The sequence below is a fragment of the Hemicordylus capensis genome, chromosome 1 (genome assembly GCF_027244095.1).
Source record: "Hemicordylus capensis ecotype Gifberg chromosome 1, rHemCap1.1.pri, whole genome shotgun sequence".
Taxonomy (NCBI): Eukaryota; Metazoa; Chordata; class Lepidosauria; order Squamata; family Cordylidae; genus Hemicordylus; species Hemicordylus capensis.
This window is the reverse complement of record NC_069657.1, coordinates 159,859,224-159,886,461: the sequence shown is the minus strand read 5'-3', so window position 1 is coordinate 159,886,461 and position 27,238 is coordinate 159,859,224. Positions and strand designations below refer to the sequence as shown.

The 27,238-nt window shown below is 44.2% G+C and overlaps 1 protein-coding gene across 11 annotated transcripts in view; it reads left to right on the top strand.

Annotated features, from left to right (window-relative positions):
* Nucleotides 1-27,238, top strand: part of SEMA5B (semaphorin 5B) — a 576,167-nt gene that overhangs the window by 328,342 nt on the left and 220,587 nt on the right. For 10 of the 11 annotated variants that reach the window (XM_053256885.1, XM_053256927.1, XM_053256858.1 and 7 more), the window contains one exon: nucleotides 641-843. In XM_053256885.1, the coding sequence (XP_053112860.1) occupies nucleotides 693-843 (151 nt within the window). In that variant the 5' untranslated portion in view covers nucleotides 641-692. Of the gene's footprint in view, nucleotides 1-640; nucleotides 844-13,108; nucleotides 13,200-27,238 lie in introns of those variants that run through there. The other variant, XM_053256945.1, reaches the window with a different exon arrangement.

The following is a 27,238-nucleotide window of genomic DNA, read 5'->3' as shown; positions in this document are numbered from 1 at the left end:
CTGGGGAAGGATGCATCTAGGCAGACTTTCAACAGGTGCAGCTTCCCTAATTGCTTCCTAGAGAGGTCCCTGACTAATTTCTGCCTAATGCATCTCTGATCAAGGCAAAGTGTGGGTGCATGGAGTCTCATTTCTAATGTCATTGTCATATATCTGACCATACAAAGTATTTACAGCTTGCACAGAAGTTAAGATGGGCACCTTAACTTAAAATGTTCATACTTTTTAGAGCAAGAGTGAAAATGTCAGGGTTTGCCACTCCCAACTTCGGCTTCAGAATTCTCAGTGGGCAGACTCAGTTATGCCCAAATTTTATGCAACCCCCCGCCCCGCAACAAAACATTGCATTTTGAGAGCTGGTAGAATATATTTGCAACACTAGCACAGCCTTGGCAGACTGAGCATGCAAACTACAACTAGGAAATTCAAAACGAATGGCCCTTTATTTTATGAAAAAGACAAAATAAGAGTAGTTAATCATTCTGAAACCCTGTAATGATGATTATTTCAGTGCCTGTATTTTGAACTTTATCACATGCTGTTACTGATCATGTGAAAGAGGCAATTTTAACCCGTTCAGTTTCCAGAGATTTGCTAGAAATAGAAGTTATTTTTCCTAATGTATCTGTTTGTATTTCAGGTATCCTCCGGGGGCTGACCTTGGATGCTAAATCTGCAGCACATCTTCAACCATGGTTGTTTCAAGATTAAAGGCTGGTCCACTGTCACTGCCAAGCCTTTTCCTTCTCACTTTTCACCTCTCTACATCGCAGAACATTCTTGACTACCCTGAAGATGAGCAGCAGTGTTCAAGAAGAGAGCACCCTACCATTTCTTTTGAAGGTGGGAGACCTTCCCTTTACATGCCTCTGCCCTGATTTGAGAAGAAGCAGTCTAGGTTACTCTGGATTGCTCTCTTTGTAGGAGCAATCCAGTTCTCCTGTTCTTCTCTTTCTCTCGCAATTCAATTTTCTAACCGGGTGCAAGGAGGGCTGGTTGTTATGTGGTACATATTGCACACTTATTTTTCACTTGAAGGTTGAAAAACCTGCTCTTTGAAACCTTAAAACAGAATTTTTTTTTAGAAAACATGCATCCATGCTCCTTCAGTGGAATGATTGCCATTCGACTAGATCTCTCTTCAGTAAGATGTGGTACAGGCTGGTGTTAGAAATAGGAAAATTGGCTAGATGATTACGTATGCCTTCAAGCTGTTTATGTTAAGTACAAAGTGATGGTGATCACCTCTTATGGTTTAGGACTGGGTTACCCAAGAGAATGCTGCCTTCTGCAAGATCCCCACCACTTATTAAGGTCATCTGGAGAGGTCTCCAGTTACCGCTGGCTCATATGGCAGTAATTCCTGATCAGACTTTCTTTGCAGTCACCCCTGAGCTTTGGAATGTGCTTCCTGCAGAAATCAGAGGTCTAACATCTATGGCAGTCTTCAGGAAGGCCTTAAAAAACCCTTTTAAAGCCTAACGTGGTTGTTTTAACTTTTATTTGTTTGTTGTTAACTCCCTAGAGATATTTTAATTTGGTGATCTAGAAATGTAATAAATAAAATAAAGGACCTTTATTTACTCAGTGGCTAAAAGTGCACCATAAGCCATTAGAATGTGACTTCCAGCATGGTGACTGGGGAGCTGATATCAGAGAGGCATCAATTGATCTGTCCATCACTATGCTGTCAGTGTCCTCTAGGGATGTGCGAACTGGCTTGAGGGTTCTAAAGTTTTGTTTTGTTTTAAACCACCACTCACCTCTGGGTCCAAGTGGTCTTGAGGGATGCTGCCATGGGTGGGAGGAGGTGTTCTTTGCCATCTCCGCCTCCCCCTGCCAACCTCCCCCCTCTCTTCCAAGGGCCTTTTCGGCCAGCCCTTTCTCTGGTAGCAGTGACCATTTTGGAGGCTGCAGTGAATGCACTCTGTCCATTTTCATGGCATGGTCTGTTTGTGGGGGCACAAAAGCGAACATGCTCGGTTTGAGTCTGGTTTGTACTCAAACTGAACCATACAAACCAGTTTTGTGCACACCCCTAGAGTCCTACTTCCTTCCTATCTGATTTTGCATTGTGTTGCATAAACTCTACTGATGCCAAATGGACATTGTGCCTAAGCAGAGTGATTTCTGGATTGCACTAAAGTGGAGGCATAAGTGCTCTTTCTGTTAGAAAAGGTGACTTCTTTATTACCTTAAGCTGGCATAAGATTGCTTTGTCCTTGGCTCCTCAGTTGGGTGATGACTAATAAAGGTTACTATGGAAGAGGAGCCCAGATGGAATACTCTCTTCTTTAAGAAATCTGTAATTATGATTATGAGGTAGTAGTTTTTGAGGATCCTTTTGGTAATTTAGATACCAGTTCTGATGAATTTATTATTTATTTAAAATATTTAGATACCACTTTCCAATACAGATTTTTAAGATGGCTTTACAGAGAAAAGCATCATATAAGCAAACCGACACCAGCCATTGCACAGTAGAGACCAACTAAATTCACTGGCCTATAATTTAAAGGCTGTTGAGTGTTCTGGGAAACAAACATGTTTTCAGCGGGTGCTTATAGGCTATTAAAACAGACACTAGCTAGGGGTGTGTGAGCTGGTTCGGTCTGAGCCAGGCTCGACATCAAACTGTCATGATTTGACAGGTTCACGGACTTCTGTTGGTCTGTGTTCGAACCAAACTGGTTCAAAGCTCTACTGATAATGGGGCAGGGGAGCTTCCGTAGGGCAGCGTGGGTAGGAGGGGAGTCATTTACTACTTACAAGTTCCATTGGCAGCGGCCACCACCACGATTGGCAGAGACAGTTGCTGCACCTCCACCCCACCCAGGGTAGCCGGGGCCAGCGGCAGCCCAGTTGGGGTCTTCTGTGGCCTGGTTCAGGCCTCTGTGCATGTGTGGAGGCCACTTTTGGTGGCTTCTGATCATGTGCAGAGCACCCTGAAGTGGCCTCCACGCATGTTTAGAGGGCCAAACTGGACTGCCGGCAGCCCTGGCTACATTGGGGAAGGCCGGTGGGGGTGGGGGGATTCTCCCTGCCCGTGGCTGCCGCCACCAATGAGTCCAGAAAAATTAATGAAGATCTTCAACTGAATCAGTTGAAGTGTTTGAACAGTCTTCAAGGCCAGCCCTCAAACAAAGTGCATCATGAATAGTACTGCAGACATGGATAGTAGTGGCCAAAGAGTGTGCCATAGCCCATTTATCAGCTGTGCACGGCTGGGGAGCAGAATTTCACTTGTTCACCACTGAAACCTTTTATGTCTCCAGCCCATCTGACATCCATGCATGCACATCTCATTTGCATATGGCCTGTGGGAACAATCACCTGCCAAGGATGCAGTAAAAGGGAAGCTGGTGGGTCATGGTCTGGCTCGCTGGAACAAAGCAGGCAAGTATAGGAGCCAAGGGAAGATGAAAGGCCTGTCAACCTGCTACCATCATACCTGGAGGCGATGTCTCAGGGCCAAGGGGCAGGGTGAAAGGAGGCAAGATTTTTCGAGATTGGCATTTAGATCTCAAGGAATGTAGCTGGATAAAATGCGTTCCCCTAAATGCGTGGAGAGAGGGTTGTCTGAGTATCTCCTCTACATGCACTACAAATACAAGCTTAAATAGTGTTGTTGTGTACAAACAGCCCCTCCACATGCTTAGAAAAAGGCATCCCTGCTTGCCTGGAAGGGAAAGGACATGTGCGCACGTGATATGTGCACACATTTATTTATTTATTTATCAAATTTGTACACAGCCCCAAACTTTCATCTTTGGGTGGTTAACAACAGCATAAAACAAGTTTAAAAACATATATAAAAAATTAAAACCATTTAAATAATTAAAAATAAACCAGAGATTAAAACCTAAAAATTTTTTTTAGGAAGCTGAGAAAGCTTGGGCGAAAAGATGGGTTTTCAGGTGTTTTTTGAAAATTGCCAGAGAGGGGGTGGATCGTATCTCAGCAGGGACCGCATTCCACAATCTCGAGGCAGCAACTGAGAAGGCATTCTCTGTGTAGCCACCAAACGAGTTGGCGGTAACTGGAGTCGCATCTCCTCAGATGACCTCAATGGGCGGTGGGGCTCGTAGTGAAGAAGACGCTCTCTTAAATACCCAGGGCCTAAGCAGTTTAGGGCTTTATAAGTTATAACTAGCACTTTGTATTTTGTCCGGGAACCTCTTGGCAGCCAGTGTAGCTTCATCAGTAAAGGAGTAACATGGTCTCTCCGAGATGACCCAGAGACCAACCTGGCCGCCGTGTTCTGAACCAACTGAAGTTTCTGGACTACATACAAAGGCAGCCCCGCATAGAGTGCATTACAGAAGTCAAGTCTTTAGGTTACCAACAGATGTATCACTGTTTTGAGGTCATTGATCTCGAGAAACAGGTGCAGCTGGCAGATCAGCCGGAGCTGATAGAAAACACCCTTGGCCACCACCTCAACCTGAGAAACCAGGGAGAGGTATGAATCCAGAAGTACTCCCAGACTGCGAACCTGTTCCTTTTGGGGAAGTGTGACCCCATCCAGAACAGGCAGATCAAAATTGTCTCTAGAGTTCTGACCCCGCACAATAAGTACCTCCGTCTTATCTGGATTGAGCTTCAGTTTATTCTCCCTCATCCAGCCCATTACTGCTTCCAGGCAGGCATTTGGGGAGGATATGCCATCTCCTGAAGAAGTTGACATGGAGAAGTAGATCTGGGTGTCATCAGTGTACTGGTAACACCCAGCTCCAAATTCCCTGATGATCTTTCCCAGTGGTTTCATGTAGATGTTAAAAAGCATTGGAGAAAGTACGGAACTTTGAGGGACACCCTACTTAAGCTCAGATTTTGAAGAGCAACAATCTCCAATCGACACCATCTGGAACCTGTCCAAGAGGTAGGAGCGGAACCACTGTAAAACAGTGCCTCCCACCCCCAACATCCTCGGACGTTCCAGAAGGATACTATGGTCGATAGTATCGAAAGCCGCTGAGAGATCCAAAAGGACCAACAGAGTCACACTTCCTCTGTCAATTGCCAATTGGACATCATCCATCAGGCCAACTAAGACAGTCTCCATCCCATAGCCTGCCCCAAAACCAGTTTGAAATGGGTCTAGATAATCAGTTTCCTCCAAGACCGCCTGGAGCTGAGAGGCCACCACCCTCTCAATGACCTTGCCCAGCCATGGGAGGTTGGGGACAGGCCTATAATTGCTCAACTCTGAGGGATCTAATGCAGGCTTCTTTAGAAGAGGTCTAATGATTGCCTCCTTAAGACAAGGAGGCATCCTGCCCTCCCTCAGAGAAGCATTTATGATTTCCACCAGGCTGTCTACAACAACCTCCCTGCTAGATCAAACAAGCCATGTTGGACAAGGGTCAAGAGAACAAGTGACATGTACTTCCTGATCACATATGCAAGGATCAGCGGACAAAATATTGTCTGACTTGGCCCAGAGAGAGACGAAAGTTTCAGGATGCTCTAGATGCACACATACATTATTGGTTATCATCACTATATCTGGTTGCAGAGAGTCCAACTCCTCAATTTGTATGGGGGGATTTTGTTTTGAACTTGCTGTGTACTGGCCCAGATTGTGATCTTCCATTAGTCGGACTCACCAGTGCATAGCCTTCATATCCATACAATGTTGTTGCTTGAACTTTCAGGGTGTTTGTATGTTCAGTATGCCAGCATTGTGTAGCATCCCCACTTCTCCTTCCAGCTGTAATTATTTCCAGTATTGTGAAGTGTTGATTTTTCTTTCCCTTTGGGATATGGGAGGGATATGAGAGTGTGTCTGCAATTAGCTTCTCCAATGAAGACAAATGCGTGAGCTACCTGTGACCTTTTGAGAATGGGGAGAAGGAGAAGTCAAAGGCTTGCGGACCTTGTTGACCTTTTTAGATGCATCTTTGTTATAGCCTACTCTTTCCTAGAGGGAAGTGAACTGTTGCTGTTGCATTTCACAAATGTCAGCAGCTTTCTTTCTTTTTCTTTCTTTCTCTTTATTCCCTTACCCATGCTTAAATGGATTAAAGTACATTAGCAAAACCTTTAAACCTGCATAATAGGATGCTGGCTCTTCTGATGGAACCAGGAAATCTTGCATTTTTTAATTGATTGATAAGTCTGGCCGTGCGTTTTATTGTGGGGGAAGTGAATGGAGGAATGCCCCTGGGATTTAGAATGGAGTTAGAGAACCTGATTGGCAGATAATACAGCAAGCTTCAAACCTGTTGGAGCTTCTGCAAAAGCTAAGTGGGTTATCTTAAGGTTATCCTAAATGCACTGGCATTTGTCTTAAAAGAATCAGATTAGAAAGGATTACTTAGATTTGTTTTAATTTTACACTTCAAGTGAATATTATTATTTTTTACAGTTGCTCTGTTATTATAGTGGTGTTTTTCCAATTGTGTATGTTTTTAAATTGTTTATAAGCTGCCTCAAGCACAAGAAGTAGCTGGGTATAATACTTAAAGCAGAAGCAGTTTGTTCAGCCTAAAGAATATTGCTAGAAGAACAGTTTCTGTTATGAGTGGGACAATCACAGCTAACTTGTACCTATGCGCCTGGTGAATACCACTTGCTTTCTTTGTTTTAATGCTCCAGTTCCAGAGCAAAATAGCTATGGAGAAATGGTAGACATCTCTTTTAAGCACACTGCCAGTAACCTTGGTAGGAATTAAAAGGTCCTTCCAGATGGCAGTAGGGATGGGCACAAAACCGGCTCAAGCCCAGTTCAGCTCGAATCCAGCCTGGACGTTGAGCCAGCTTGTAAAGGATTTGGCCATCGAGCCAGCTTGTAAAAGATTCCCCTTTACAAGTACAAGGAGAGCTGCGGGTGAGCGGAAGTCTTGGTCTTTTAAAAATTACCTTTTAAAAAGTGCTACTGTACAGTCTGGAATGAAAAATAAAGAGCGGCTGCAGTGGCAGCGAGGATGGCTGTGGAGGCAGAGCGGCCCTTGGAGACTCCTTCCCCAATCCCACTGAGACTAGGCCAGTTGCGGTCCATGGCGGAGGTGGCGGGGACTCCCGAAGATTGCAGCAGAAGATCCTTCTCCCATCCCTCTGCCCTCCAAAATGACCGTCCTGTCCCAGGGACAGCGGTGGCGGCGGTGACAGCTCCTTCCCCCCCTCCCCCCCAAATGACATATCTGGCTGGCTGTGGCCCATTTGGGCCTCTCTGTGCACATGTGCAGAGAGGCCCAAAATGGGCTGCAGCTGGCCGGAGCTGTTATTTGGGAGGGTGGAAGGATGAGGGGAAAAGCTCCCGCCTCCGCCATCCCCAAGATGGTGGAGGCGGCAGTGGGAGCTCCTTTTCCCCATCCCTCCACCCTCCAAAATGACTGCTCTGGTCCTTTTCAGGCCTCTCTGTGTGCGCAGAGAGGCCTGGAATGGGCTGCAGCCGTCCAGAGTAGCCATTTGGGAGGGCGGAGCGATGGAGGAAGGTCCTAGGGATGTGCATGGAACTGTGGAGCTGCGGTCCGGCACTGGGGTGGGGGTCCCTTTAAGGGTGGTGGGAGGGTATACCTACCCCTTCCTCCACTTGTCCCCCACCGGCGCGTGTCCGTTTAACAAGCATTTGGGGCGGTGCCACCCCTACCCCTGCCACCCCTTCCCCCTCTGGCAGCAAAAGGCTTCAGGAAGCCTTTTGCGCGTGCGTCATGTCTCCACGACAGGAAGCCTTCCCCTTCTCTTCCCATTCATAGGCAGAGTCGAAATCTTTGAACCCTAGGATGTCCACTACTTAATAATTATGAAGTCTGTTTCATTAAGTGGGACTGGAATCTTTTCCCCACTGCCTTTTGGGTGACAAACTAAACAAAGGAAGGCTTCTCCTTCCATCACCCCATAGTTGTGCTCCGTACCTTAGAACTGTTACAGTAGAGCTTAACTTATGTTCCTTGGAACTAACTTAGGTTTCCTGGTATTAATGTGACACCAACAGACAGTTTGGATGCACCAGCAAAAACTGTGTTTTGGACATTGGCCTGTGGCAATTGTCAAGATAAATCCATCGTAAGAATTGTATGAATGCAGTCTGCTTCTAAAACAGTGAGCTGTTTAAGGCAAAATTGTGCTTCTTCATCTCTACATGTAAATCAGTTGCTTTTAATGTGTACCTTTCTCCATCTTCACAACATACGTAACTGCTCAGAAGTGCTAGGGGCATTCCTATGTGTCGATTACTGAATCCAGCAATAATTAACTTGCTAGGTTGTTGGCTTCTTAAAGAGCATGCTAATTTTATTTAGGATTTGTTAATGGAATTCTCTCTTGCAATTTCCCTTTTAGCCCCCATTGTTTTGTGACAACTTGACAGGGAATCTTCTGTTTAAGAGAGGCAGCAAACATATAGCTGGTGCATTTGTTGAGCAAGGGCCCTTGTTTAGAGGGGCAGCTTCTAAACCTGAGAGACATGGTTGATTGATTGATCAATATGATGTGGCAGCTTTTCAGATAAGCTCACAAAAGTTAGGTTAGCCCAGGGGTGCACAACTCAAATGCCCCCATGGTCGGGAACCAACCGTGACTTGGTGTGTGAGGACCGAGGTTAAATCATAATTTAGAATAATTTAATAATTTTATTTAAGTTTTTTTACTTTTAAAAATGTAATTTACTTTTTAAATTGAGTCCCCCTGTCCAGAGATGCAGCGCTCCCCCAGCTGCCTCTGCTCACCCTTGCTCCTGAGCCCCTTTGCTGTCTTTTGCAGGGCTGGTGGGTGGCAGGAAAGGGCAGTGGTGAGGTTGCACGCTGGTGTGGGACCAGGGTGGGTGCACTGCCACCTCCCTACCACTGGCCCCCAAGCCCCTCTGCTGCCATTGGGGTTGGGAGTCTGCTGAAAATGAGGGCATGCATGCGCCCTGTATCTCCATCAAGGGTCTATGCACACCCTTATTCCTTGGAAGCTGCAGGCCCCAACAGCAGAGGAGGGGCTTGGGAGCCCGAGGGAGCAGTGGCAGCAGCGACGCACCTGCCCTGCTCACATGGCAGCGTGCTGCCTCACCACCGCTCCTGCTGCCTCCCCCACTACTCACCAGCGCCAGCTCCCATCCCTGACAACAGCAGAGAGAATTGGGAGCAAGAGTTAGTGGTGTTGGGGAGATGGCGGCACAACCTTCCTGTCCCTACAACTGCACACTACCTCACAACTGATCCTGCTGCCCCCCTCCCGCCCACTCACTCACCATGGCTGTCTGGCTCCACTGTAGGCCAGCAAAAATGTGCCTGCGGGCCGGATATGGTCTGCGAACTGTATGTTGTACAGACCTGCATTAATCATAGATAGATGAATAACTGCTTTCCTATGTGGGCATATTAGTAAATAAGTGCTGTTGGAGAACTTCAGAGTAAACCTCCTTGTTCCTGTACTGTGACCCAGGGGTACTTTTGCCCAGATTCAGTTGGTGTGCTATTTGTGTCCATTCCCAGGGCATGCAGACCTGGCCACAGTGATTGATGCCGTTTGTCTCTTCTTGAACAAAGCAAACTTGTTGCTAAGCCTCACAAACTCACTCTCCCAGATGGCCTGTGGTGTGTGTGGTGATGGTAGTGGTGGGGCGGGGACGTGGCATCTATTTTTTTCATTGACAACACAGCTTCTGAAAAGGCTTCAGATTACTTGGCCGCTGCTGAGCACTGCTTAGTTTAGTTTAGAATGAGACAGGAAATGACACTAGGTTATTTCCTGCTTCATTTTAAAGTGCATAGATATCTTAGAGAGCGCCTTCTTTTACATGACCCCCACCGCACATTAAGGTCATCTGAGGAGGTCCGTCTCCAGTTACCCCACCAGTTCGTTTGGTGGCGACTCAGAGGTGGGCCTTCTCTGTAGCTGCTCCAGTGCTGTGGAATGCACTCCCAGCAGAAATTCGCTATCTTAATTCCTTACTGACCTTCAAGAGATCCCTTAAAACCCATCTGTTTGGCCTGGCTTCTCAGGGTTTTAATTAGTTCTAATTGTTTTAATGCTAACCTGGTTTTCAGGGTTTTAATTGTTCTGATAGTTTAATTGTTTTTTTAAGATGTTTTTAATTGGTGTTCATATTTATATTTCTGTTTTAATTGTTATTGGTTTTAATGGTTTCTGCTTTTAATTGTAAACCACCCTGAGCCATTTCGGAAGGGCGGTATAAAAATTGAATAAATAAAATAAATAATGAATAAATAAATAGATAGAATGGTGATTGCCAGCAGCAAGCTATCAGCAACTTCCTCAGAAGTCACAGCAGTAGGGAAACTTTCCCCCTGCCCCCAAGTCCCTGTACTACTTGTCCTGGTCGGTTCCTTGTTAGTTACCAATAGCAACTGGGGACATTGCGGGCTTATACGACAGCAATACATGGGGCTGACTTTTAAGACCGTTCTGAAATTACAGTAGATATAGAATGTGGCTGCAAGGGTCCTGAAAGATGCCAGGTGCTTGGATCATATCACCCCATTAAGTACAAGCTGCACTGGTAACCATTGTTTTTCCAAGATGCTGGTTGTTAATTTTAAAGCCCCAAATGACTTAGGGCCTAGGTACCTGAAGGCCCACCTAGTCCCATGTAGTTCTAGTTGGCCCATAACATCTTTTAGAACTCTCTAAAAGGCACAAGTTATTTTGTGCATCAAACCACTTTCTGAAGCCTGACTGCACGCGAGCTTTCTCTGTGTTGGTCCCAGCTCTTTGGAACTTGTTGCCTACTGATCTCGGCAACTCCCCTTCCTGTTAAGTTTTTAATGGAAACAGGAAACATTCTTGTTTAGCAGGCCCTCCCTGAAGTTTTATAATTGGTCCCTGCTGCTTTGTTGTATTTTAAATAACCGTTGGTTTTTATGGCTGCGCTTAGTGGAATGATTTTATTGCTGCCCCATTGTTTTATGTATTTTTATTGTGGTTTTTGATTTTTTTATGGTGATAAAAAGCTGCCTTGAGTTCATGTATGAAAAGAGATGAGGTGAGGTATAATTTCAAAAAATAAACACATAAACAAATAAGCATAGGACTGCCCTGAAGAAAATAAAAAACACATACACTTCCCAGCCAAATGAGGGGCTACTTGCTGTATTTTCACTCATATCCCCTGCATAGGGGTATAACCGCACCCAGGTATGCCCTGTGGAAAGCAAGCACTTACGCTTAAAATATTGTGGATAACCTGCACTTTTGTATTCTATACAGGGTATACCAATAATAATATGGTAATTTGCCTTCCTCCTTTTTACAACATGCCAGAGCTTTCTGAATGGAGCCAAGCTGCCAGCCCAGGTAGAGGGATGCTGGAGCTGCAGAGGTGCGCAGGCAACTGGGGCAGAATTGGAAGAGGCCGGTTTCTCTTTCTTGCTAGCCCAGCTGTGAGTCCGCATCTTGTCTGTGGCCAGCCTGATCCACAGCAGTTGGGATGGCCAGGTGCCTGTCATCTTGCTTTGCTCAGGGCAAAGTGCTCTAACCAAGAGCTTTGCCAGGGGACTCCAAGCATGGGGCACTTTCTCTTTCTCATGGCTCTGTCCCATTACTCAGGGATATATGCCCCTAGTTTACACTCTAGTGCAGGGTTTTTTAACCTTGGGCCCCCAGATGTTGTTGGACTACAACTCCCATTATTCCCAGACATGGCCTTTGTGGCTGAGGATGATGGGAGTTATAGTTCAACAACATCTGGGGGCCCAAGGTTAAGAAACCCTGCTCTAATGTGCTGGTGAGCTCCCGCAAGCCTGTGTTAAAAACAGTTCTGGATTTTCCACACCCAGTTAGTTCGCTGCACCCCACCTCACGGGAAGCAGAAAACATTATATACACAAAAAGACGGGTATATAATAAGGAGCCAGTGACAGTAGCCTCCCCAGAGGCTATTCTGCGGACAGAGATAGCCTGATTACTCTTCTCCATGCACTAGTAACCTCCAGATTACACTGCAATGTGTTATTTATGTGCTGCCTTTCAGGATTACCTTCATCACACCCAACATGGTATGTAAGTAATAATTTTTGGGACACCTTTTGGCAAGAGAGTGCTATGAGAAGTCTGTCTTAGCACACAATTGGAAAAAAGAGATGCCTGTGCATTATGGGATGAGAACATTGTCCTCTCTAAAGGTCTACATGAGGTGACACCCTTTCCAGTTAAACATGTTCTTCTGCCAGTCTACAAACTATAAAGGGAGCAGAAATTTCACCTAAAAAATTAAAATAAAATAAACTGACAGTCAGCAGCACTTGATATTATTGCAGACTGTCTGAAAAAAAACTCAACAGCTTGTCATTATGGATTTCATTCCTATTAACAAAACCTCACGAGATGTTTCTAATGTGAAAATAAAACAGGAGAAAATTATAGTGATATTTTCTTCTTCCTTAGGGCTTATTTTACATTTGTTTGGAACTAACCACTAATAAAGCCATAAATATATGTCATTTTGGGAAACTAATTATACTTTGGCAAGATTCTGAAAAAGAAAATTAAAGATTTTTCAGAATAAAAACCAACTTTATCATTTTAATAATCATTGTATTTCTTTCCTGCCTAGTTGCGTTTGAAGCTTTTAGGCACTTAATATCTACCATGATGCGAACTGATAAAAATAATTCTGTACATTGAGCCAAAAGGCCTTTGGCATAAAGGCCCAGCATCTGGGGAAAGTGCACTTCATTCACAAAATTTTTCACACACATAGAGTTGCTCGCAGATGAGAGAGAAAAGGAAGATTTTAGGGTGAGAATTAAAGAGGGGAAGTGATTCAGTGTTTTTCACAGACGGGTGAAAGAGATCATTTCAAAGAGCTGTGATAGTTTAAGGGCGACCTCCAACTGAGGGGAAAACCCACAGGCGGCCAAACAGAGAGGCATCCAGAAATGGCAAAGAAAGAATGCTAATGTTGAGGAAGGGCAGGCATGAGGAAGTGGGTGATGAGTAACTCAGAAAGAGAGGGCAGGAGGGAGAGCAGGAGTGGCTAGGACTTGTACATGGAATTTGGCTCAGGGGCACTCTCATGCAGTTGAAGTCTGGGTTGACATCGGCATCAAAGGTTGGTGTTCAAGCTCTGAATCTCTCTCTCTCTCTCTCTCTCTCTGAATTTGCAGTGGTTCTGCTCCCATCTCTTGGGTAGATTCCAGATGGTGGAACTTGGCAACTGTTGCGCTTCGAAATGGGAGCTATATATGGAGTCCCTGAGGGCTCCATTCTGTCATCAGTGCTTTTTAATATCTACGTGAAACCGCTAGGTGAGGTCATCAGGGGATTTGGTGCAGAGTGTTTGAAGAACCCAGGCTGCCACCCCTCAGGGGCCATGCGTTGTGCCCCAAACACAGTGCTGGCCAGACTTTGCTTGCAAATGGAGCCATGTGGCCCCATTTGCTACACCCCCTGCGTCTGACATCTGATGCAGGGGGTGTGGCTCAGCCATGCCCCCTGTGTCTGATGTCAGACACGTCTGACACAGGGGGCGGTACTAGGGCCGTGACTGCGGGCTGGACCTGGGCTGCCGCTGGTCTCCCTCCATTCCGGTGTTATCAGTATGCTGATGACACCCAAATGTTTTTCTCCTTGTTGTCAGAGGAACATAGGAAGCTGCCTTATACAGAGTCAGACCATTGGTCCATGTAGCTCAGTATTGTCTACACAGACTGGCAGGGGCTTCTCCAAGGCTGCAGGCAGGAGTTTCTCCCTGACCTATCTTGGAAATGCCAGAGAGTCAACTATTCGGTGAGCAGAGAGTATGCAAATGCTCTTCCCAGAGCGACCCCATCCACAAAGGGGAATATTTTACAGTGCTCACATGTAGTCTTCCATTCAAATGCAAACTAGTGTGGACCCTGCTTAGCAAAGGGGACAATTCATGCTTGCTACCGCAAAACTAGCTCTCATCATCATCATCATCATCATCATCATGAAATGACATTCATTCCCTAAATGTCTACCCACAGGCAGTAATGGGCTGGATGAGAGATAACAAATTGAATTTGAATCCAAGCAAGACAGAGCTGCTCATTGTGGGAGATTTGAATTTGTGGGATTAGTTAGATCTTCCTGTGCTGGATGGGGTTACATTCCCTCAGAAGGAAGAGGTATGCTTGGGAGTGCTCTTGGATCCAGGCCTCAACTTGGTATCTCAGGTGGAGGCTATGGCTAGGAGGGCCTTCTATCAGCTTTGGCTGAATTGACAGCTGTGTCTATTCCTGGACAAAAACAATCTCAAAACAGTGGTGCATCAGCTGGTAACCTCCAGGCTTGTCTATTACACAGAGGCGTATCTAGGAAAAATAGCGCCTAGGGCAAGCATTGAATTTGCACCCCCTGTCCAAGCATCTGACACCCATCTTTCAGATAATTTTACCATAATATCAGCTCAAAAATACAAGTCAAGCTTGTTAATCTTTTAATATTTCAAAAACTATTTAGCAGTGGATGTAGCCAGACCAAAAAATGCTGTAAAACTACAATTTTCAGTATGCTGAGGCTCATGAAATACCCAGATATTATGTGGAAGTGTACTTGGAAAACTAAAGAGAAGTGCCTGTCTAATTCTCTACTATGCATTGTAGCATCACTATTACATAAGTTTTAAAAGTAAATGGAGAATTTGACTTTTCCCAGATACTCTGAAAATAATTAAAGGATATGCAGAGTAAACTGTGTCACTGCTTGGAATATATTCTAGTATTTCAGAAAGACAGTTAAAATGAGAGAAAGAGAGCAAGAAACTCCCAGTGGGCCTTAATACTAAGGTTTTCACACTGATTCAAAGACAAACTCACCATTAATAGCCATATTATTAAGACATCACATTTAACTAACTTATCACAAGGAGCAAAATAAGAGCAAATGAATACAATCCTAGCTCATAAGGTTCATCTCAGTATTCACAAGCCCTGATTCTCTGTACATAGTGCCAAACTGAATATGTATACAGTGACTTATATTATATTAACTGTTTTAAAAAAAATTACCTGTAGCCCCTTTCGGGGGGCTTCCTAAAGGCTGGGGGGGTCTGCAAAGGTTCCCCCTCCCCCCGCCGGCCTCTTAATTCACCACCGCAGCCTGTCCCAGGCTGATTTTCGGCCTGTTCGGGCCAAAAAAGATCAGCATGGTGGCCATTTTGGAGGCCGCCATGCATGCTCAAATGGCCTCTGCAAGGCCTGGTAAAGCCTAGGGCCTCGCAGGGACCAGTTGAGCATGTGCGGTGGCCATTGTTTAAAATATATATTTTTTAATGGCCACCGAAAACAAAATGGCCACCGTGCATGCTCAAATGGCCTCTGTGAGGCCTGGTATGGCCTAGGTCATTGCAGTGGCCATTTGAGCATGCATGTTGGCCATTTTGTTTTTGGCAGCCATTAAAAAAAAATTCATTTTAAAAAATAGTGCCTCCTTCAAGTGGCGCCCGGGGCATGTGCGCTGCCTGCCCTACGCTAGATACGCTCCCGCTATTACAATGCACTCTACATGGGTCTGCCTTCGTACATAATTCAGAAACTTCAGTTCAAAATGTAGCAGCCAGATTGGTTTGTGAGGTAACCTGGAGAGACCATACTATGCCTGTACTTAAAAGTTGCACTGGCTGCCCATATGTTTCTGGACAAAATACAAAGCGTTGGTTATCACTTTTAAAGCCATGAACGGCTTAGAGAGCACCTTCTTCTGTATGATTTCTACCACATGTTAAGGTCATATGAGGAGGTCCATCTCCAGTTACTACTGGCACATCTGTTGGTGGCTCGGAACCGGGCCTTCTCTGTAGCTGCTCCTGGGCTGGGGAATGCACACCCGGCAGAAATTCGTGGTTTAGAATCATTGTTGGTCTTCAAGAGCGCCTTTAAATGCTATTTGTTTGGTCTGGCCCTTAAAGGGTTTTAAAATTGCTTTTAAATGTTTCTGTTTTTTATTTTATTTTATTTTATTTTATTTTATTTATTATATTTCTATACCGCCCTATCCTCCTTTAGTGGTTTTAAACTGTTTTGAAATTTTTGTACTGTTTTAAGTTAATTATTTTAAATGATTGTTTGGTTTTTGTTTTGTTGTTGTGTACTGCCCAGAACCTTTGGTTGGGGTGGTATAAGAATGTAATGAATGAACAGAGGAGAGCTGGTCTTGTGTTGGCAAGCATGACTTGTCTGCATAGCTAAGCAGGTTCTGCCCTGGTTGCATATGAATGGGAGACTTGATGTGTGAGTACTGCAAGATATTCCCCTCAGGGGATAAAGCCGCTCTGGGAAGAACAGAAGGTTTCAAGTTTGCTCCCTGGCTTCTCCAAGATAGGGCTGAGAGAGATTCCTGCCTGCAACCTTGGAGAAGCCGCTGCCAGTCTGTGAAGACAATACTGAGCTAGATAGACCAATGGTCTGACTCAGTATATGGCAGTTTCCTATGTTTCCTATGTTTAATGAATGAATGAATGAAGGTATCTTTGCTCATGTCATTATAACCAAACTCTTATTTTCAGTACTACTGAAGGCTTAGGGTTTTTTAAATTTTATTTTTAAATGACATTGAATTTGAGCAGAATCAAATGCACACCACCTTAGATTTTGACAACTAAATTGCAATGTGCAAAATTCATTTTTAAAATCAAAAGTGTTTGTGTGGGAATGTAGAATAAGTGACCATCTGCTGCTAAAAATAATGCCTATGGTGTTATCTTTAGTAAGTGTCCTAGTCCCACGGGCTTTTGAGCTAGTATCTTATTTGATTGATTGATTGATATATCGCCCTTCCAAAAATGGCTTGGGGTGGTTTACATCAAAATAAAAACATTTAAAATCAATTAACAATTAAAATCAAAACTAAATCAATTAAACAATTACAATCATTGAAACATTAAAATCATTAACATTAAAATCATTTAAACCAACATTAAAAATTTAAAATCATAGATCTAATTAAAAGCCTGGATGAATAAATGTGTCTTCAGTGCCTTTTAAAAAGTTGTCAGAGATGGGGAGACTTATTTCAAGAGGGAGAGCATTCCAAAGTCTAGGGGCAGCAACAGAGAAGGCCCGTTCCTGAGTAGGCTTTTAGTGTTCTTTTGAGTGTTCATAGCTCAGGACAGAACATGTATTTTGTATATATAACGTTTCAGGCTCATCTCTGGCATCTCAGATTTAAAGCATCCAGATCTAGTCTTGGATCTGGAAGGTGTCTTGGGGAATCACTGCAAGTCAGAGAAGATAGTATGGGGTAGATACACCAGTTAAGCAACTCTTCATAGGTTTATACATTCCAAACCAGGGAAAGAAATAAGCTTCTTTTGTGTAGATAATATGCATGTCTGTCTATGCTTCTCTTTGATTAAACAACTAAAAAGGGGAGGGGAGAGGGTTAAAAAAATCTGGTGGAGGTGGTGGTGGAGGTGGAGTAAAAGGAGAGTGGCTGGGATTGTGCTGCTATAAAATGTTTTCCAGACTATCATTATTTTATTGAATTTATTTATTTATTTGGGAGATTTCGTATCCTATTTCTCAGCCAACAGGCACTTGGAGCAGATAACAGAGATTTAGAAGCAATAAAATAACAATAAAATGGGCACAATAAAGCTTAACACTGTGAATACTGTGCAAGGAACATTGTATTAAATGTATAATAATAATAATTCTGTAAGGTGTAAATTTTATGATTTAAAAACCTTGAAGTAGAGCACAAATTAGGATAGGACACAGTATTGAGTGCAGGATGCTCAAACTTCTAGTAACAGTAGAACAAAATTCAGTTACTGTAAAAGATCCTAGAAAGTAAATAAAAATAGAACTTGGAAAAAGCCATCGGCATACTGCTTAACCCTCATTCTGAGTCTTGATTTTTTAACTCATGAGTAGGACTTCCCACTCCCAAGTCGTCCCATTGATTACATTAGATGTTCCCAACTTTTCCAGATCACAGAACCTACAATAATTTAATATATCACTTCAGAGGAGTGCAGTGATAATCTGCTCATCCCAAGCATGGCACCATGTTTGACTGCATAACTAACTTCAGAATGTGAGTTTTTCGCTAAGAAAAATGAACATTTCAAATTGTACACTAATGAGAATTCATGCTTCAGTATCTCAGTTCTCAGCATTTCAGCTGAAAGGACACACTATGACTTACTCAAAAGCAATCATCACAGATCTGGGAACTGCTCAAGTGCATTCTATAGAGCTGTTTCCCACAGTTGTTACATCATTTGTTTGGTTTCTTGTCAGCTGTCCTTAGGCACATACTTTATGTATATGTACAAAACTTATGTCTTCTGTTCATCCAAGCCAAACACAGATGAAATTGTTCCCTTTGTGAATGTGGTTGCATCTCTGGGGATATGTCTGGTTTGTTGTGTCTCATAGTGCCTACGTAGGTTAATTCCTTGCTTAGGAGAGCCTCTGTCCAGCAGTACACTGTGAAAATAGTTATCCCCAACCACAATCAGGTTCAGATGAACATGCTCTGCACATGCAGTGCTTTTTGATGGGTTGTATCATGCTAGGAGAAATAGGAAAAGACCAGAGACATACAGGAGACCCTCGTTATCCACAGTTGTTTAGATCACGGTTTCATGTATTTGTGGATGGGTCTTAGAGATGCAGTTTCTTTATGGTTGCTGCTGTGGTGATCCTTTTGGCTTTGTTCTGTGCATGTGCGAGCACCATGTGCGTGCCAGTGCCACATGCGGGTTCTTGGGGGCAGTGCAGTTAAGGACCTGCTCTCCTCTTTTTTAAAGATCCCACTTGCCGCTCCCCTCCCCACAGTGCCGAACCAGTTTGGACCTCGTCCGAACCAGTTAGGTGCCGAACCAGTACGCTTGGTTCGTGCATATTCCTAGTGGCCAAGCAGCCTCCCCTGGCCCATACACTTCCCTTTCTTGCTCAAAAGACAGGAACAGGAGGTGAGGAGAAAGCTAGTCAACTGAGAAGCTTCAGGCACTACAGCCAAACAACGTCCAAACGTCCAACGCTTCCACGCTGGCATACCTCCTGTTCCTGCTCAAGAGTTGGGAGGAAGCTTGGGAATAATCATGCTTGCCAGATGGTGTCACCATGGTTGCCACAGCAAGCATGGTGATTAGAATCACAGAAGCCTGTGTATGAGCCAGTTCAGATGATCACCCAGCCTTGATGATCACCCACACAGATGATCACCAGATGATCACATGGTAAGGGCAGAGATGCACAGAGAGCAGGGTTTCAGCTGGGTTTTGTAGCACATATAGAGGGGAGATTCATATTATCACCCCTCTCACACTATTAAAGATGTCCCAACAGCGCATCGGGACATCCTTCAGTGACAGCATGGCACATCCCTGCCCTTATCACGCAGTGAGCCAGGTGATCATCTGAACTGGCTCTGTGTAGCTCTTAAATCATTTGTTTGTTTGATTGTTTGTTTGTTTGTTTGTTTGTTTGATTTCTATACCACCCTTCCAAAAATGGCTCAGGGCAAATGTGAATTCTTCGCATACCTCTGCCTTAGAGAGAGAAGAAATAAGATGTGTATGAAAGTATCTTAGAGTTGTTTCTGTTCAGAACTGTTTGCAAAGTCCCCAGTGCATCATTTTCATCATGGCTGGGTGATGTGTTTGCTTTTCCAAGTTCACCTAGCCACCCTCGCCAAGGATGAAGAATAACCCCTTTCTGGGCATCTCAGTATAACAAATCACATACTTTTCCAAGAGTATGTTCTGAACTGAGACATTAGCTGTGCTTTTCAGAAGACCATTTTTGAGCCAGTGATATCGCGCCCCTGATTTATTTAGCTACTACACACATAGACTGCTTATTGTAACTCCTAACAGCCCCATATAAGGATCATGTTATGCTGAAATAATAAAACGGAGCTCAGACACGTATTGGAAGTATGTATATTGGATTTATTGATTTATGCATTGTGGAGAGATGAATGACTGTGCAGCCCACAGAACCTTAAAAATCCATAATGCAGTGTGATTATGAGCAAAGCACACACTGCTAAAAAAATTTCCAAGGAAATGTTGCAAATAGGCTAAAAAGTGAGGGTATAGGATGTCTGTGGGAGGGAATAGAAAATATATTGGAATCAGTGTGGCCTGAGATTACTAGCATTCTTAGTCTAGGGAAGCCAGTGGACTAATTGGTATGTGGCTTAGATCTAAAGGTGACTAGAACATTGGGGAAGAAAATTGCTTTCACCCTTCCATGAATAAAATGAGAATATCAGTCTCAAGGAATAAAAAATAGACCTCTGTTTATGAAGCCTAAATTCTCTTCCAGTCTCACACACATACCAAGAGATGAAAAGGTCCTGTGACTCCTAAGTCTCCAATAGTTGTTGCGCTGTTTGCAAGGCAAGGATTTATTTATGCCCACTAGGCCTGGCAGGCTCCCAGCAGTATAATATGTTTTGCTTTATTACCCAAGTGTTTATTGTTGAATCAGCTTTATTTTATGACAATGTTCCGTGACATAAATCTTCAGCCTGAAGGCTAATTAAAGGGGTTGCTGGAGGTGCCAGTGTTTTTCTGGATTTGTATCCCTGGGGGGAGCTTTCTTTTGACTTCTTCTGGTGTGCCTTTCCAGGTGTTCTTTGTATTTTCATTTTGCCTTTCAGCACTGTGCTCCCATCTCCAGCAGTGTCTATTGACAATTGATCATAAATTACATGCCTTCAACGCTGCTCTGTCATACGAACGCTTATTGAGGGCTAGCTTTGCTTTTACCAAAATGCAAGTGTGCAAGGCAGCCATCCTTAACAAGCTTTCTAGAGAGTATGCCCTATTACCTACTTCTGAATAAACTTTAAGACCACCATGCTATAAACCTATGCTACTCATATGGGCTTTAATGGTCTTGCCTGGCTTTTCACTGTGGAAATGAAGTTAAAAGAGACTGTTGTATTCCAGTCAACATGGCCATGATCTTCTACGTTTCTTTCCCCTCAAATCCCTCTTCATCTTTTCTGTGGCTTAACCCATTCATCCTCCTTCCCAGCTGAAACAAGTTGTATAACAGGGAAATGCTCCCTGAGTGTACATGCTCACACTCATACCTTGCTGCATTGACTCTCCCCTTCTTTTGTTGTCACTTCCATTGTTCATATTTAAGTTGCAGTTCCTCAGATCAGGGCCCTGTTTTATGGCTTCTGCAGCCATATACAGGACCATATACACTGAGGGCCAGAGTGTCGATAAGAAAACATCACCATCATCCTGGCATCTGTTATGCAGAACTGAAGGGAATGCCGGCTATCTGAGGCCATTTGAGGCTGATTTTCATGGTTGCGTAACTACTATTAGGCAAGGGGCGTAACTACTATTAGGCAAGGGGAGGAGGCTGCCTGGGGCCCCCCACACTTCGAGGGGGCCCCCAGAGGCAAGTCACATGTGAAGTGTGTGTGTGTATATCAGCGAGGTGCCCATTTTAAAATTTTGTCTCTGGGCCCACTCCAGCCTTGTTACACCCCTGCACATGGCCCAGAACCCCAAGATAGGATGAATTAGCTCTTTTCTCTCTCCTTCCCTTTCAAACCCCACACATTTTAAACTAGAAGGTGTTGTGTATCTTTCTTCTCACCAACAGTGTTCACAGGGATTCCCAGATGTTGTTGACTACAACTCCCAGAATCCTTAAGCAAAAGCCATTGAAGCTGGGGATTCTGGGAGTCATAGTCAACAACATCTGAGAATCCCTGTTAGAGGGAACACTGCTTGCCACACTGAAATCTGCACTCTGTGGCTCTCATAGGGAGCCTCTGTTGTTGCATAACATGATCCTTATATGGGGATGTTAAGCATTACAACTGTTACTCTCAGTTGTTGCTGTGATGTCGGGTGTGTGTGTGTGTGTGTGTAAGTTTCTGTACTCTCACAGGAGCTCCATGCAGTTTATTGCAATATGAGATTGAGATGATGTGTTGTGAGCTGCCCAGAGAACAATTTGTTATGTGGTGGCTAACAAATACAGTTGTTGTTCGTTTATTAGGTGTTCTATCTCTCTCAGAGTTTTTGTACGTGAGACCTCTTGGCACTTTTGCTACCACCCAGGCCCCCAAACATTGGCTTGGTGGCTGAGTGGCTGAAGATTCTTGTTGTCTCATTCCCACTACCATAGCTTTGTGACTCAGGTTCTCTGCATTGATGTGACTGGGGAGCTGTCCTGAGTCAGGGAGCAAAGCTTCATAAGAGCAGGGGAGCTGTCCAGCTGAAGAGTCACTTGAAACTAAGGGCCAAACTACATTTTGACTTTAGCCAATGATTAACAAATGCTCATAAAGCAGCGTGTGGACTGGAAGTGGTTATTTCAATCCCCTAAATAGCCATGGGGTGGGGGTACAGCTCAGTGTGTGGGGGGGTGTTGTGTAGTGCCGTGTATGTGTGTTGTATCTTCCCCTTAGCCATTTTTTCACTGAAAATCATCCTCCAGAGTGGTTATTTTTCCCCAGAGCAGCTCTTTGTTCAAATAACTGTTTTGGGCCTAAATGGTGTCTTTGGAGAAGATCTTTGTGCTAATGCCCCTTGCTGCATTCTATGCTCCATGCTGAATAGAGTTGTTTGCAGCTATTTGGGGGGCTTAAAAGGATTACCTCTGGTCCACTTCCAGCTTTAAGCCCATTTGTTAATAAGCAGCTAAAGGCTAAGTGTAGAGGAGATTGCTGTGAGATTTTGCATCAACAACCCCCAGGTAACAATTGAGCAACTTTTGAGCTGCCCCTGCTGCCCTTCCAGTTCCTGAAACATCAGCAGGACCCAGATTCAGAACATGTGTTGGTTGTGATCGCCTTCTCCCTATTAAGGCTGAGGGATATGAGTCCTCATGCTGCACTGTGCCTCCTGGTCTGGACCTGCACTTGGACTTTCCATGGCTTGAAAGAGCTGGAGCTTAACAGTGGGGTCAGGTTGTATTGCATTTCCCGAATCTCAACAAGTGGGGCAGCTTCTGAGTGGTGGTCTTCAGGGGGAGCTCCTCAGTGTCTGCAGAATCCAATTGATCTACACAGATGCTAGGCCAACAGTAGGGTCCTCCTTTGAGAAGAAGGTCTTATCCTGCTCTGGTCGAGTCCTGATAGGAAGGTGGTGGGTATGACGACTGTAAACAGGCACTGTATGCAAACAGTCATTAAGGCTCTACACATGATCAGTGTGTAGAGCCAAAAGGGGTTCCGTGGGGAGAGTAGGCTTAACCCACTCTCCCCACAGACGAGCACTCACCTCTTCTTGGGTGGGCGGATCGCCCATCCAGATGAGTGGCAGCTTTGCTCCGAAACTCCCACACCCAACTGTGGTTTGCTTGGGCACTCTAGGGGTCGAACAAAGGGAAGTGCCACCATGCAGCACCCCACCCCCACCCCTGGAGACCCAGTAATGCACCTCACGAGTGCATGATGCATTCCTGAGATCCCCCTCCCCTCCCCCCTCCCTGAGCGTTCCCACCGTGGCTGTGAGTAGCTGCAGCTGATGATCGTGAAAATGAGGTTAACGGAGTACACGCTCCATTAACTTCATTTAAGGGGGAGAGTATTTAGTCGGGCTCACCGCTGTGGAGCCACCAGGCTCATCCGCGAGCCCAGTGGTTCTCACGAGTGAGCAAAACCGGGCTGGGCTCCCTTAGCCTGGTTTTGCTCGCTCGAGAGAATTGCTTCATTGTGTGAGGACCTGTGCATTGCTTGTTGGTGATGGATTTTATTTGAATTGGAGGGAGAAATGGATCCCAGCCTAGAATATATTTTGGAGTGGTGATTTGTAGGGAGTTGGATATGGGCAATCCGGAAAACACTGAAAGGATGTTGGCGGGATCAGCCAGCTGCTCAACCTCTTCCTCAGTGTTGCAAGAAATGAACTCTGCATGTGGTTTAGTGGTTCTTTTTCCTTATAACAAAGGTTGAAGCTAAATTGCATATAGTTCCAGCTTAAATTTTATTTTATATTTTATTTTATTTCTTACATTTCTATATTGCCCCATACAAAAAGGTCCCTGGGCAGTTCACAGTCTAAAACCATTAAAACACTGACACAATTTAAAAATACAAATAAAAAATTTAAAACCCAAAGCTTTAAAACTATGAACTAAAAGCCTGGGTATGTTTTCAGGTCCTCCTTAAAAATATTCATAGAAGGGGAAACTCTAATTTCATTAGGAAGCGTGTTGCAGAGTCCCGGGGCAACTCTAGAGAAAATTAAATCCTCACACTTGAGGCTGGAAATACTTGGAACCTACTCCTGGTGTGAGTACAAGATTCTTCAAAGACTCTCTCTCATCTGTTGGGTTACTAGAGCTTTTGGAAGAACAAACTGATTCTCACTTTTCGTCTGTGGCTCTTGGTATATCTGACTGGACTCTTCTTTGTCCAGGCCACTTCGTCCTCAGAAGCTGAAAGCAGCACAGTCAACGGCTTCATCATTTTTGTTCTTTCAAACCCAGAACAATAAATCAATGGCTGTTCCCCTTATAAGGAAGTAATACCTTTTGAAAGACAAGAGCCAATTCATGTGAAGAAAATGTGATCCTCACTGAAATGTAGAATTTGAATGGGCATTATAGCTGAGTAAGTAGCTAAGCTGATTGTTCATTCACTCAGCCACTTTATTTTTCATACTGTAGTAAAGCTGATAACACATTTAGAGTTGGCACCCAGTTGTGCTGGGCCATTGACACCTGCCTCCCTAAGGGCACCTGGGCACCTCCCCAAGGCTTACTAGGCGGGCTGTGAAAGCAGCAGCAACAACTCCAGTTCTTCTCTTTGACCCTGCCCCTTTGGATCAAAGAAGAGCTGCTATAGAGGGCATTCAGTTGTTTCTATCCTATGAGACTGGGGCGGGAACGAGTTTCACTAAAAGACCACAGCAGTGACTTCTCTTTGATTGCACTCCCTGGGGGTGGTAATGAAGTGGAAGCAGAGCTGAGGCCTTTGGTGGAGATGACACAGAACCTTGTGAGATGGACCATTGGCTGTGATAGGAAGGGTAAGACATGTACAGCAGCTCCTCCTTTCCCCCTCTCCATTGGTAAATAGAAGCATCCCCCTTTGTTGGGGGATGCTCCAGTTTGCCAATGGGGATTACCCAGTGGTAGGCCGCAGTGGCATAAGCTGATGTGCCCCAGCCACATAATTATCAGCTAGGTGGGTCTTCATGTGGATGGGGCTGAGCACTTGGGCCTGTGTCCGACTTTGCTTTCCTGTGGCATTGGCCATTTTGCAGCATCGCTTGCTGAAGCATACAGTTTGGTCATGTAAATTGGCCCACAGCGATTACTGTTAAAGTAAAATGGCCTGAAGTGTGGCAAACACACACATTTGTGGCATCTCCATGTGAAATTTCCTGTTTGTTGTGGAGCATTTTGACCATGTGTTTGCTGTTTATCTAGAAAATGTGTTATTGCATTTGCACCACCTGGCACCTGAAGAGGTGTGTATACATTCAAAATCTCCATTCTCTATCACTCTATTAATATCTCAAAGGTCAGGGTATGGATGAGGCAGTAGATGGGAGAAGAGGAATGCTTTCTAAATAAAGATAAGCAGGTCCTGATCTGGTCAGTGTCTGGAGGGGGCTTCACCTGGAAATCTCATATAATCCACTTTGAGTTCCAGGACAGAAATATAATATATAAATAACATGTTAATGCCCTCCTTAATTGTTCTTCCCCATGGGTTCAACATTAAGACAATTCTGAGTAAATTTGTTCAGATTTCTTACCTGCAACTATCACATTCACACCTTTCTTTTTTCACTTACCCAGGGGAAAATGTGGTTCTTTTCTTTCAGAATGAGGGAAAGTCAAAGCACAAAGGAGGCCTTGATGGTCAGTTCTAAGTTGTTCATGTGTAGGTTTCCTGCCTCACTTCCAGAGATACAAAGCTAGGGTCTTTTCAGTTTTAATTTTTCATACTGTTTATATAGAGATACATTTGCAAATGTAAACACGGCTGGGTTTCTGAGGGCTTTTAGACTAAATTAAAGGGACTGCTCTGAAGAGAGAAAAAAGTCAGTTCTCGGAGAAAGGTCAGATGTAAGCAAATTCTAGAGTTCATTGACTCCATATGTAGAAACTTCATCTAATATAGAGCAGGCATGGAAGAACGCATTACTTCATATGGTTCTGAGGCTCATTCTTTAAGATAAAAGCCATGCACTGCCCTCGGGGATACCTGCGACCTTGCTAATGAGATTTAATATGGTGAATGAAAAAGACCTGCATCCTTCCTCTGCTGTATCTTTTTCTACTTTATCCCTTCTCCTCTTACAGGAAGGTGGGCACAGAAGGGTTGATGGTGCATTCAGCATTAATGCTGATGACTGCTAGTTAGATCTTCTTAGCTGGGAGAATCATGCTGTGTTTAATCATCTCCATCTATATGGATATAAAGGCTTGAATTCTGCTATGAAGATGCATGTCTTTCAGCCTTTAATTTAATAATCGGAAAGGCTTTCTTTATATGCTCTGCCACCTGCGGTCATAAATAGAAATCAGGACAGTTGCCTGTTATTTCCTGGGTTTGACTGACATTTAAAACGATCATGGAACGGATTGAGCTACCTACAGTGCATATATTTTTCACCCCACACTTCTTTACCTATAATTTTGTCAGTGTTTGCAGTTTTAAAAAAGAGATGGTGGCAGAGCCTCTGTGAAGTATGGTTGTAGATGAAGAAAGAAAAAAATCCTCACGCACATACCTTGTCTTTTCTGCTGACACATTGTAATGGGTTAGGCAAGGAGGGGAGCAATTCAAGTGGGTAGGAAATGAGAGGAGAAAATAGGAGTAAAAGGACCAGCGTCCATTAAAGAGTTCATTGTTGGAAAATGACCTTCCTATCAGAGAACCATAAATGGCCAGACATCTGGGGAGTACATGTATTATCCAGCTCACCTGCCTGAAGTATGTAATTTTCATAGGTTAGGTTCAGACAAATTTCTTACAGCAAAGGATCTATGTTAAAGAAGAGAGAGGTTTGTTCACAAGGAGAATACCACAGGCTACATTTTTGTACCTCCTGCAGTGTTTGCACATAATTAATACTCCTGGTAGACTCTGCAATACTAGGAGAGGAATGCTTTCAGGTCAGCTATGCAGAGTTATGCTGCATGTCTTGTGTTCTGTTGTTGTTGGCAGTGGCCATTCTTGATACACACACACCCTGCACGCCTACACCCAGTGCTGGCATGGAGGACCTGCATTTTGAAGTCCAGGGGAAAATGCATGCTGGCTAGAAAAAGGGTCAAAAGAGTCATGCACATGAGAATCTTGGAGACAGATCTCATGTGTTTGCAGAGTCATGCTGATATCCAAAGATGGCTCTGGATTAGAGTTGCTATGT